We start from the raw sequence: 14,356 nt of genomic DNA on the forward strand, positions 1-14,356 counted from the left end.
AAAGCACACCCTTCACAAAATATTTTAACTTAAAAACGGACCCTTTACAAAATAATTTATCTTTTAATCGGACCCTTCACAAATTTGTTTATCTTCATTATTGTTTTATTAATCGAATGAACCCTTTCCAGAAAGGGGGGGGGGGAGAAAGACAGATGTAAACGAACTAAATTTTGTCTTTGGCAGACACTTCTTCCTTTATTCGTCCGAAATGAATATTCTGCTTTCAGCAGTAATCTTCTGCTTTCTAATAATTCTGCTTTCAACTAAATACCAAATATTTATATGTTGCATCGCTAATTTAGTAGCTGCAATTGCTGTTTATTTTTTAAGATTTAATTTTTTTAATTATAATTTTACAGTTTTAAGAAGTCTTGTATATCTTTACAATTTAAAAATTCCTTGCAAAAGTTTTTTTACAATAACGGACCCTATTTGCACAAATTCGCAGAAGCGGACCCTGGTTGAAAGAATGCGACTTAGCCTTTATTTTATGTTCACAAATTACGAGTAATTTTTTCACAATTTTACAAAAACGGACCTTTCACGAAATGTCTGGACACACCCCTGGTTTGGTGGTGATGCATGAGTCATCAGGCTTCCCCCGATTTTCATTTGTTGTGGTGGACAGAATGTCCAAGCGATTCTCCACATTCTTATCAGTTTCATTGTTCCTCTCATGGTTGACATTCCTTTGCTCACACCTGTCCCTAATAAATCCCCTTCTTTTGTGAAATGAATGTGCAAAGGTCAGTGGTCTGTTAATTCAGGAACCTATTTTTGTGAGGGAAAGGTAAAACTAGATAAAAAAATTTATATAAAAATTTTTTTAAAAAAATGAAGGAAATTGGAAGTGAATGAAAGCTTCTTAAACAGGGAAAAAACTTCTTATAAAGGTAAATTTAACATTGTGGTATTTGGTTTTTTAAAAAAAATAACTTCTTACGCGGGAAAACTTTTTAAAAGGCAACTTCTTAAACGGGCTCTACTGTATATATCACAATAATTGACTCATTCTGTGTGAAACGGACCAATGTCTATTGCCGCCTTATCGCATATTCTTATGAAATGTTTTTTTTGTATAAGTACATGATGAGAAAAAAAAGTTTCTAATTTTTTGGACAAAAACGACGATTCTTGGGCTATTTTTAAATTTGACTCAATATAACAAAATGACATAAGTAAAGAATGTGACTCTTTGTTTTCGCCATCTTTTTTTTTTATGAACCAAGAGCCGTGGTTCATGGATATAGCTTTCGGCGGCTTCTAATGAGCTTAACCGAGTTCGAATCCCAGCGATGGATGGGCGATACGAATTCGACGGATCATGAGTTATAGAATCCTCTTGCCGTCGGGCTAACCGGGGGGTGTATTCGTGGTTTTCCTCTCCATGTAGTGCAAATGCAGGTTAGTTTCATCAAAAAGTCGTCCACGAAGGCCAAATTACTCCCTGTACTTGATCCAGGCGCCCCCTTGTCTTCTGGATTAGGTTCAGAATTACAAGGCTACGAAGTTGAGTATTAGTAACCGTAAACCTAAAATTGGGTTGGCTGTTCAACGACGGTTAAAAATTAAATTTATGAACCAAATTTAAAAAAAAAATCATGAGAGTAGAATTTAGATTAAATTTATTTATTTTTATATGATTATTTGACAAAGCAGTGCCTTTAAAAAATATTAGAATTAAAGGCTTCCCTTTACTGGATTGGGAGATATAGCACATGAAATTAAATTTAGCCGTCTTAAAAATTGCAAGAAACTCATTACATATCATGAAATACGCATGTATACGCACCTATCTATCAAAGTAAAGAGATTTTAACTGGAAAATTTTCCTGCTGCATGCTCTTGTTAATTATTTATTTTTTATACAGGGTGCCATGACCACAACCACCCTCTTAACTTTTAAACTGCTTTAGCTTTATTCATAAAAGTGGTGTCTAGATATAGAAAAGTGGCTACGCTCTCTAAGGTTAGAACACTCAAGTGCCTCCTTCATGAAAAACTGCGGAGTTAGAATTCATGTAACGAAAACTGTTTGGATCACCGAATAAATTACGTTCGATATTTAAATTTTTAATGGTATTTGTACATCAAAATCGAAGATTTATGATAAACAGTTTTTTCCCGTTCTATGACCATTTCGCTTCATCACAGTGCATAAAACCTTAAGGATTAATGTTTACAAGTTGTATTTTGGTACATCTTTGAAGATGTTCTACAACCTTAAATACCCTTTTTACAATACATTGTACTGTTTTCAAGATTGGTACTCTAACTCCGCTGTTTTCCAATAAATGGCGCAGTATGTGGTCTTGTCTTATAGAGCACATAGCCACTTTAATAAATCTAGACACTACTTTTGTAATTGTAAGAGAAGCCGTTTAGTATGTATTTAAAGGTTCGTTACAGATTTTATTTATATTAGTGTTATTGATATAATTGGTTTTATTAATGTTTTAATATCAGTGAATTCTAAATAAGTGTCGTACTAAAGTTGCTAGCATTTATCATTCATATATCAGGGGTTTCCAACTTACACGAAGTTGCGGGCCACAATTAAAAACACAAATCAAATGGCTGGCCTCAAATTTATCAAAATTTTATATAGGACTCTTTTATGTTTGAAGGAGCATTAAATATTACTGTCAGATTTTTACCAGATTGTACAAAACAAAAGTATTGAGTTACAAATTAAAATAAGAAGTTAATTTTTAAAAATATTTAATTGCATATTAAAAAATTCGGGCTACAATAACTTTAATGTGCACCTATGTATTAAACAATTAATGTGCAACAGATATCTAATTTTTAAGATATAAAACTTTAAAAGGGTAGGTACAGGGTATCCGCGCATCTGGAAAGTCATGAATTTCAGTATTGAACTAAATTTGTCATGAAATGTCATGATTTTTACTATGTTTTTGAAAAAATCATGGAAAGTCATGGATTTAGGTCTCCGAAAAATGTAATTTTTTTTAATGGAATCCCCCCCCCCCCAATTTCATCCTGTTCTGACTATCTGAATTCCTAACAAAATCACCACTCAGTCATATTTTATTAGAAAATAAAATGATTTTATCATGTTCTTTAAAAATTATGGTGTTCTTTCAAAAAATGGAGAAAAAAAACATTTGTAGAGTGAATCTTTTGAACTCTTTTCTGTGATTTAAGAATTTTTATTGTTAATTTTTTTTAATTTTATCAATTTAAAATTCTAGTTGAAGCAAACCAGTCAGTGGCGAATTTTTTTTATTCCGAAATGAGAACAGAAAAATCAGGAGTATTTCTTTTCTCTCTGATGAACAAGAAAAGTATCTTTGGAATATAATTCTGCAGGAAAAAAAATTATTTGCTTTTGTATTTTTTCTGCTATTTTATTGTTTCAACTCTTTCTTTACTCTGTTTTTTGAATTTAAAATCTATAAATATGAAGATGCAGAGTATAAGTTTTGATTATACCTATCATTTCGAATAATGTTGTTAAAATGCTTTTTTAAAATTGTTGCATTTTTGTTGGAGACGATAGTAACTTCGTTAAGTCATGAAAAATTCTTGGAGTTAGTCATGGAAAATCATGAAAAGTCATGAATTTGGAAATCTAAAATGTAGCAGATACCCTGTAAGGTATTAAAACTTACATAGTAGCACACAAAATGTTCAATGAGAAAATTGAGGTTTGTCTGCTGCAACCACCAGAGAATAGATATTTACTTTTTAAATTTAAAATTTACAAATGTGTTTGTAAATATTTTCGTCCAAAATGAGTGGTTTCAGAAAGTTAAATCGGAGAATTTCTTCGAGAAAATTTCTGATACGCATATGCTAAATTATATTTACAAAATACAAAAAAAAAAAATTAAATAAAAAAGAGTAACATACACGATTATTTTTGTATTTGAATAAATTTTTTTGCACAGTTGGTATGTTAAATTTCACAGAAACGAAGAAATTAAGTTTTTATTTACGAGAAAAGTATTTATACCCATATAGATTTTTTTACGAAAATTGTCCTCAAAAAAAAATGACAACTAATATATTTTAGTTCGGGGGTCACAAAGAAAGGCTTCGCGGGCTGCCAGTTGGAAACCACTGATATATATTTATAAACTTCTTTTTCTCATCACCACCACAGGTTTTGATCAATAATTTGTATCTGAAATACTATTTTTTTTTCACTGCTAATAAAGTTTGTTTTTATTTTTTAGTGTTCTGCAGCCGTTGACTTCATATGATCATTCAATTGCTTCGATCCTGAGTTAAGAGATTTTTGTAATGAATTCCACTCGAACTCGATCTCAACATTCTCAAGATTATTTAAAATGAACCCATCATCTGATATGCACCGTCTAGTGAATCGTACAGATAAACCGAAACCATTGTTGCTTATATTTCAGTTATGCTAAAGTAAAAAAAAAAGTTTAAAAAATCATCCAAATTTTGTGTACCAATGTCTAAGTTTCAATGTACATTTGAAGCTTTCTGTGAGATATACATTATACTACGAGAAACTAAAAACAAACTAAAGCCTGTAGCTGATCCTGGCGTTTAGGAAAAATCTAATTCTTTCCAAAGTACCATTAAATATATGACATAAAAGTTTACTAGCATAACTTCATACTACTAGACATGCTTCCTGTAAAAAATATAACAAAATCACTGAGTGCAACTAAGCCAGAGCTCGTTGATCACCGCTCTATAAGTAACAAAGATCCAAAATATGAAAAAACAAAACCTCATAAGGATAAGGAAAAGCAACCTATAAAAAGTGTCTCAATAAATTTACTATTCGAAACTGCAACTAAATCAGAGTATCTAGTTGATCCAAGATTTGATCCAACTCGAACACGAAGGAAAACGCAAGACTCTGTTATTACATTGAAGCGAGTAAAATGGGCTGACAGTGCTTTTCAGTTGAAAAAAGCAACGCATAAGGATAAAAAGGCAAATTCAAATTGTGTACCTAAAAAATCTGAAAACCTATCACCAATCAATCATAATTATAAGCAATCTAAAGATTCTGAATACATAAAAAGTTTACTAGATGCAAAGAAATCATTTGAGGAAATAAAAAAAGCAAAATCTTCACAAAGTTCTAAAGATTTGTTACATCGTGATCAGAATGTTAACATTCAGAGTAGGTTTGAAAAATTAAAAAACAATTACAATTCTCTTTATGCAAAGCAGCTATCACTTGGAGAAATGTTGGATGCCGATAATTCTGAAACAGCTACTTCCAAAAAGAATGAGGCACTACAATCACGTGACAGTTTTGTGCCATCTGATCCGAGATTACATAGCAGTAGAATATTTTCCAAAGCTCCCACATCTTTTTCATCCTCTCAAAATCAGAAAGATGCTTCTGCTCCAAAATCTTTGCTATTTCAGGAACAGCCTACATGTACTCGTGTTTGTACTGGTGAAACTTCTAAAGATCTGTCATCAAACCTCCAAAATAAAAAAACAGAAGATACCACTTTAAAAAAGAATGTTGATAATGTTCCGATTTGTAAGAAATTTGTCACAGTTAGTGTTGGGTCTGGATGTCATAGCAAGGACTGTCCTAATTTGGAAGATTCTTCTATCCTGAAACAATTTAAATCAAATATTGTTCCCTCTGAAGTAAATGAAGCAAAATCAAAAGATATTAGATCTGGCATTAATTTTAAATGTTCTTCCTCCAGCGCTAAATTAAATTGTGATAAATCTGATTCTGATGTTTTAAACTCGAAAGAAAACTGTAAACTCAATTCTGTTTCTTTTCCATTGACTGAAAATTCAAAATCAAATCGAGGACATTCTTATAGTTGCAAAACAAGTTCATCATGCCCTGAAAGTGAAAAGAATAACCAGAAAAGCAAAACTCCCCTTTCTTCTCATAAACCTTTAACAGAAAATTTTGCTGCCTGGAAAAAATCGTTTCTGGGGCCTAATATGCCGAATGGAAGTGTTGAAAAAACTAAGAAGCCTAAACATTCTGGTATTACGAATTACAAAGCCTCTGACATATGCCTTGCTGTTGATAAACCTGGTACAAAAGATTCTGCTTGCTCTAAAAAAGAGTCTTCCATTTCTAATAAGTCTAAACAGAAAGTTGAAAATGTCAAAAAACCCATACAAACTGATAGACCTAGTTGTTCATCAGTCACTAAAGTGTTTGCATCGAAAAGTAAAGATAAGAAACACAATCATTTATTGGAGATAAATAATGACAACACCCCCAGCTTACACCCTGCTGATAAATCTGATGAAAGAGATTCTACTCCTTATAAAAAAGAATGTTCCATTAAGTCTAAACGAAAAGTTGAAAATATGAAAAAATCTGACAGGCCTAGTTGTTCATCAGTGAATAAAAAGTCTACATCAAACAGTGTAGATAAGAATTATAATTCCTCATTGAAGCATGATATAAAGAATGACAAGAGCTCCAATCTTCCTGCTGATAAATCAACGAAAAAAGATTCTGCTTTTTGTGAAAAAAAGTCTCCATTTTCTAAAAAGTCTAAAGAAATAGTTAAAAATTTGAGGAAATCTAAACGGTCTGATATGCCTAATTGTTCATTATTTCCTAAAATAACGGAATCAAAAAATGTAGATAAAGATCACGTTTCTATTTTGAAAAATGGTAAGAACACAAGAATATGTTTTCCTGTTGATACATCTGATGCAACAGATTTTGCTCTCTGTAAAAAAAAGTGTAAGATTTCAAACAAGGCTGAAGGAAAAGTTAAAATTATTGAGAAACTATCTGACATATTTAAACGATCTGACGGGCCTAGCCGTTCACCAGTCTCTAAAACACCTACATTTGATAGTGTAAGTAAGACTCACAATTCTTTATCTAAGTATAATATGAAGAACGGCAAAACCCCTAGCCTATGCCTTCCTGCTGATAAATCTAATGCAAAAAATGAAAAGCATTGTGAAAAAGTTTCACCAATTTCTAAAAAGTCTGAAGAAAAAGTTAAAAATATTAAGAAACCTAAGCGAGTTGATATGCCTAGATGTTCATCAGTTTCTAAAATATCGGAATCCAATTGTGTAAATAAAGATCACAGTTCTATTTTGGTAGGGGATAAGAAGAATACCAAGAGCTCAGGCATATGTCTTCCTGCTAATAGTTCTGCTATTTGTAAAAAAGCTTCTCCAATTCCTAAAAAGTCTAAAAAAATTATTGAGAATGTAAAGAAACCTAAACAGTCTAATAGATCTAGTTGTTCATCTTCAACTAAAGTTTCAGAACCAAATTGTGAAGATAAGACTCAAAATTCTGTATTGCAAGGTGGTATAAAAAGTAATAAGACCTCTGATTTATGCCCTCCTTCTAATAAATCAGCTAAAAAAGATATAACTGTTACTAAAAAATCAGCTGTAACTTCTAATAAGTCTAAAGAAAATGTTAAAAAACTGAAACAGTCAGACACGTTTGACTGTTCATCAATAACTAAAGTTGCAACAAACAATAGTAACTCAAGTAATATGAACAATGCACATACTTCTTCAACAGTTTGTGTTAATAAGAATGGCAAAGTCCCCAGTTTAGGCCTTCCTACTGATTTTTCTCGTAAAAAAACAACTCTGTCACCCAATAAATCTAATAAAAGCATTAAAAAATTAACAAAACAGAAAATATCAGGTAGACTTAGTTCTTCACCGAACTCACATGCTGAAAGTAAAGTTCACAATTATTTGACAAACTCTTCTACGAAAAATTGCAAGGTCTCCAGCTTAAAAGCTTCAGTTATTGCTAAAATAGCTGAAGAAAACCCTATATGTATAGAATCGCCTAAAAAAATAAAAAAGAATGGTCATTCGTTTACCTCTGCAATTTCAGAATCCAGCAGTGTAAATAAAAACTCCAATTCTTTATCAAACTGTGATACAAACACTGGCAAAGCTTTTAACGCTTCTCTTTCATCTAATGAAAATTTTATTCCAGATAAAAAACACTCTCAACCATCTGATAAAAATGAGGGGAAAGTTTCAAAAACTAAACCTATTAGTAAGAGTATAACTTGCGGGACTGAAAGTTCAGTAACCAAACATGAACTTCCTACTCGATTATTCTTCAAGGCTCTGTTAAAGAATAAGGAAAACGGCAAAAGTACCAGTGATAGTGCTCTTACTAATAATGTTGCTGAGGACAAATTTATTGTCGAAGGACAAATGCATAAACAAAAATCTGCAAATTTAAAAGAAATTAAGCAATCAGATAATTGCACTAAATCTGGGGAAAAGCCCTGCGATTTTCCAAGATCGACTACAAATGCAAAAGAGGCCTACCGTGTTGATCGAAAATCTAATTTGAACAATAGCTTGAATGTTTGTCAAAAGAGGAAAAATAACACGGATGAAGATGATAATTATTCTTGGCGTAGACGAAAAAGGCATAACATGTGCCACAATCTCTATGGAGATGAATCAAATGATCCATCTTATATTCATCAAAAAAGAAAATCTTGCACAACTGAAGAAGAGAACTATTCTTGGTGTAAACGAAAAATACTTAAAATGGATTATACTGAACTCTACGATAATGAATCATATGAACCATCTTATTATTTTCAGAAACGGAATTATCAGGGTCTTCCAAAGAAAAATTGGGACTACCTTCAATTTTGTTTTCAACAAGTCTGTAGATTGCCTATGGCCAGAAAAGAACATTATAAAGCTTGGAAGACCTTTTGTAAAAGATATAATTGTACTATAAAAGATTCAAAGCAATACTGTTATAGTGAAAAAAGTGATTATTGGCATTTTTATAAAAATAGGAATCAAATTCGTTCCCCATCTGTATTTGGTGCTAAAAGATCCCCAACGATTGGAAAAGTTCCAAAGAATAGAATTAAGCATCGAGTAAATTTAAAAAGCTCCGCCATTTTACGAAATCTGAGAAAAAAATATCTTGAAGTTAATAGATTTTCAACCAGTAGAAACATCCGAAATGAATTTGCGAGAAGGTTGGTTAATAGGGCAAAGTTGTGTAAACCATCTCATTTGTATCAGAAGAATTTTGCTCAGAAAATTAACAATTCTAGTCTTCAAAACATACATTCTCATTCAGGACTTGTCACGAACTCTGAGTGCTTTACATCAAATAATAGTTTCCAAGAAGCTTGTAGTTCACGTGGTATCTCCAATGAAATTTGTCTAAAAACTTTACGGAAAATCGAAAGCAATCTTACTCCACTAACAACAGGTAAATTCTGTACTTTTGATATTTCTAAATTTAAGTTGAATAGATTTCGTAAAAATCTTAAGACTAAATGTGTTGGATCTTCTTCTAAAAGAAAAAATGACAAAATATTTCTACATAGAACTGACCATAAAATAAAAAAACGGAAGTATTGCAAAATTAGTTTGATATCAATTCATTCTGATAATATTTACAAATTTATGCACGGTGCTATTTTTAGCAATATTTATTTTAAAGCTCCTTTTGCTCATAAACTTCTAATGATATATAAACTTTTAACAGAAGATTTCCAAAGTAAATCTCTAACAGTTTGTCTTCAAAATGATTCTTCATACCTTCATCCTCCTAAACATTTGCTTAATAAAAACACTTTTAATTCTTTGAGTCATATACAGAACTGTGATGGAAATACAACTTGTAGTGCGCCTCTTTTAACTCTGCTGAACGAATATGTTCAACAAAGTAATAGACAAGGCGGAAATCAGAAGATTTGCTGTTTAAAAGAACTGAACAACATAATCAATTCTATTTGCTTACAGTTAACAACAGGAAGTGTTGGAAAGTCTTTGTCTTACAACTATCAAAATCTTTCCGATTGCCGTTCTTTAGTGTCTAAACATGAGCCTAATTTTGAAAAACAATTTCCAGATAGTCTCAGCAATTTGTATTTTGAAAGTTTTAAGAATAATGATTCCTATCAGACGATAAGCAATAATACTTTTGATAATGCAAATGCTGAATCTGATTCATCTCACTTGTGTCATAATAAAGGTGTTATTTTATATCATCAACCACTGGAGTCAAAAGTAAGCTCAATTTGCAAAGCGTATTCTTCCAATGTAAGCAACTCCAATTCTGAACGTAGTGGTTCTAATTTTTTGAATGATAAGTCTCTCTTTGTTCAAAAGATAAGTAATCACCCTAGTCACGATGTAAATAATGATTGTGATTCATCTCATATGAATAAAAATACTCTTTCACATAATCAATCACTTAAGTATCAGAGACACCCAATACATGAGACTAACTTTTCTGATGTAAGTAACTTAACTAACAGTTGGAATCTTTTGAATCCCGAAATTAACGGCTTCTATTTACCTGCAAATAATTCTCTTTCTGTGGGTGATTCTTTAAATGAAATCATAAATGTAAAAGATGCTAATGCAGGAAATACGATAAGCAGAAGAAAGGATCCTGAAGTGTTTGGCAAAAAAAGGAAGCGTCAAGATGACTGCTCTTCCTCTGTTAAACCACCTGATATTTTCAAAAGTGGGGTTGCTACTTCGAAATTATGGTATGAGAAAAATTCCAGGTGCAAAAAATTGCACAAGTCACCAGCTAAATCTATTTCATCTTTCAGAAAATCGGGAGAATCCAATTTAAAACAGTTTTCTCTCGTTGATCCTGCAATACCACCACCTACCTTTCGAAGCATTGAAACTGGCAATGTTATTTTAAGATATGATGTGTTCAAATCAGACTGCGTGTGCAATCTTAAACAGCGTGATATCACTGCCTTTAACCGTTTGTTGAAAAACGAAAATCTGTTTACGCGCAATTATCATTTGGTGGAGAAATATTTTAAACATGTTAACAGCTTGAAATACCATCATATTGATCTCTCAGCAGCTACAAAAAAAAGATCTGATTTGACTGGAAAATTGTTGGAGGCTTACGACTTTTTATCCAATGAGCTTTCATATCATGAAAGTGTTCTTCGGGGATTGGTGCATTATGCCTCTCAACCCGGTACTTCTGATAATTCTTCTCGCATTAAAGAAATTGTTAAGCAAGTGGATATTATTGAAGGTTATGAATTCGCTTGCAAAGTTTTGTTGATATAAAGTTATTCAGGATAGCAATAGAACAGGGAATTTTATAAATCTGGATAAATCAAGGAATTAAATCTAAACTATTCTTAACACTTTCGCGCAGATGGGGCACCTGTATCCCTTTTGTGTATTTTTTTAACACTCTAATTACAAGCGAAAATATAGTTAAGTGTTAATTGTTGTATTCTTGAAATTATATTTGTTCTTAAATATAAAATCCAAAAAAGTAATTTGAAAATAATAATTTTATTCATATTTGAAAAATCTATCGATAATTGATTATGTAATTTAAACGAATTTCAATTATGAATGACTGTTTTTGTCAGATCTTCGAATAAAAAAAAATATCATTCGAAAGTTAGCCATATTTGGAAAATTTTTAACTTTAACACAAAAAGGGACACGGGTGTCCGTTACTGTATTTCATAACCAAAAATTATTAAAATGCTAAACATAATCTTTTTTCACGTAATACAAAACAATGAGAAATTTTTTTTTTATATAACAAAATCCTGTGTCAAATGGTTTGAGTTGGCGGGAAAAGAATTAAAGAGTTTCCAATGTTTTTTCTTTTTTTTTCCCTTTAAAACTATTATAAACTTTAGTAATTACAAGTATAACCAAAGAACTAATAATATCGTGTGAAAAATTAATAATATTTATCCCACCGACTACCGAAATAAGGAAAATTCAAAAGTCAAGGAATTTTTTCTCTTGCTTTTTGGTCGTTTTAATTCAATTTCCTGACATATCCCCGATTTTTGCAGATTGATAAAATTCCCAGCTCTTCCTGCACTGTTAGAGGGAAACGCATAGCATCAACATCTTTCACGTAGCAATCTTATTGTTCATATTAAGTACATTCTGCGCAAGGTTTGTAGAAAATTTTTCTGCTCAAAACTACGAGCTTGAACATGCGGAATGATAGGTGAAAGTATTAACCCCTTGATATAGAAATGATCTGTATACAACAACTCGCAATGGAATGTTGACAGAGATGCCAACTTCTGCGGAAACGTCAAAATAATTAAAAAATAAATCGGTAAATAACTACACTCTGAATTTGGCAAATATTTTACCATTTTTGCTTGTTTTTTAAAAGGCATGATATAATTACCAGAAAGTGGTGAATTATATAAGCCTACGAATTATTTAGAAATAGTGGTAGATAAAAATCTATTAAATGGAATTTATTAAACCATGAATCACAATTGATAAACTACCACTTTAAAATATTTATTTGCTGTTCGGAGCAAGTTGGCATTTCTATATTGAAGACGTCTATAGTGGTATTGAATTAACGTAAGAAACAAATGACGTCTTCGTATATCAAGGGGTTAAATCTGTCCTTGTCTTATTTCTCACAATTTAAGCCAAGGAAAGCGAACTATGTATCTTGGAAAGTTTTATAAGTATATTTTAATTCGACATTTAGCGTTTGGTTAAACCTCATGAAACGTTATTTTTATAATGTACGTTTTTTTTTTATGAATTATTTTTCCAAAAACACAGCTTTTTACGCTTACTTTTAAGATACAATAAAAATATGTGAACTATATTCTAACGCCCTTGTATGAGAGTATATACTTATACTTCTTTAATGGTGTTTCATAACAAAAATATTTCCAAATCGGAAACAGATTTAAAATCCCAAAACTTAAGATTTTAAGTTGTAGTACCAAGTAATATGAATTCAAACTTAGATTAAGAGATTTAAAATTTTGTAGCTTGAAGCGGTTTTTTTTTTTTTATCAAAAAAATAAATCGTTTCAATATGTAACTGCAAAATAAAATGAGATCTCCTATTTAAAGAATCTTTTAATTTAGATGCTAAGATAATTTAAACATGCATAAGTTACAGAAATCAATTTTTGCTTCATTTTCGTAATTTTTACAAGCATGTTACTAGAAAACATACTTTAAAAATACAATAAGAAATTATATGCACAGTTATGCTGCATATATTTTTAAATTAATGGAGTACTTTATGTCCCTTTTGAAAAACCTGTATTAATTTCGTTTTAAAATATATTCCCAAGATACTCTTCGTATTTCGAGATATGTTTTATGCGTTTCTCTAACATGTAAAATTTTTTACTCAAGATTTAGGATATGTACATATTGTTACATGTTTATTTTGTACAGTAAATTTATATTAATATTTTATTTATTAGGAATGTTCAAATATTTTCTGTCCTGTTTTAATCGGATGTATACAGTGTTGGTGTCTTCTGAGATTTTTAAAATCGAATTATTTTATGACTATTTGTTGTCACTCTGTATTGTCACATGTATTTATATATGCTGAGCGTAAAAATTGTTTACAATGCAGGGATGATCGTGCTCCGGAAAAATCCGGATTTTTTGCTATCCACGATCCGGAAGTTTGAAGAAATCATCGATGACAAAAGTTTCCGGATATCGATGATATTTCAGCAATCCAAGCCCATTAGAATTTATTTTTTACCCCAGACATTTGCAAAAGAGCAGATTTCTTCTTATCTCTTCCAAGGAGGAGATAAGCAAGTGGAGATCTCCTTTTGTTTGGTTCTTGGAAAGCGATGGGAAGGGCTAAATTGGAATGCGAAATAGTGGGCTTTTTAGTTCCATTAAAAGAGTTCTCCACTCTGTGCGGTCTCCAAGGTCAAGGTTGTAAATTGTTAGTAAATAATTGATGACTAGGGATTCTAACTATCAATTCTGATTAAAGACTACTCCATTTTTTTTTCTTCGCAAACGATATTTTTTATTTTATCTTTATATTACATTCAATTTTTTTAAAAAATTATTTATCCATCTTTTTTTTTTTTTTTTTTTTTCGAAAAACTTTCTCATTTATTGTTGGCAAGCTGCCAGTAGCAATAAATCCCTTTTCTAGAATATCGCTTGGCGCTATCTTTAGTTTTCATTAGAATTTTTTTATTTATTTATACTATTACTAGTGCGGTCAAAGGTATAACTGCGCCTCTCTAATATTTCATTAAAACCTACAATTTATTTGTAGAGGAAGCATACTTTATTCAATTAATTTATCGTTTTTTTTTATTTCTTTATTGTTTCGTTATTTATTTTTTACGTTTAGCCGTTCATCGTAATTCATATTAAATAAGCTGGTTTGAGAATTTTTCTACACAATTTACTCACCAACTGAACAATATGAGGTTTCTGAAACTATCACAATTACAGCTATAATCGATGAAGACGACCCTATGACATGTTCAAACATTAAGAATGATGTAATTCAATAGCTAAATTTAAATGCTAAACTTTATTTTATTTAATATTATTAAAATTTAATTATAACTGTATGCTTACATCTCAAAAATAT

The 14,356-nt window shown here is 31.0% G+C and overlaps 1 protein-coding gene across 2 annotated transcripts in view; it reads left to right on the plus strand.

The window, feature by feature from the left end:
• LOC139426613 (uncharacterized) overlaps nt 1-11,677 on the plus strand; it is a 64,187-nt gene extending 52,510 nt beyond the window's left edge. For both annotated transcript variants that reach the window (XM_071185956.2, XM_071185959.2), the window contains exon 2: nt 4,209-11,677. In XM_071185956.2, the coding sequence (XP_071042057.2) occupies nt 4,630-11,040 (6,411 nt within the window). In that variant the 5' untranslated portion in view covers nt 4,209-4,629 and the 3' untranslated portion in view covers nt 11,041-11,677. The remainder of the gene's footprint in view (nt 1-4,208) is intronic.
• Nucleotides 11,678-14,356: the final 2,679 nt, after the last annotated feature.

This window comes from Parasteatoda tepidariorum, chromosome 5 (assembly GCF_982258835.1).
Source record: "Parasteatoda tepidariorum strain Cologne lab strain chromosome 5, Ptep-v5.0, whole genome shotgun sequence".
NCBI classification, from domain to species: Eukaryota; Metazoa; Arthropoda; class Arachnida; order Araneae; family Theridiidae; genus Parasteatoda; species Parasteatoda tepidariorum.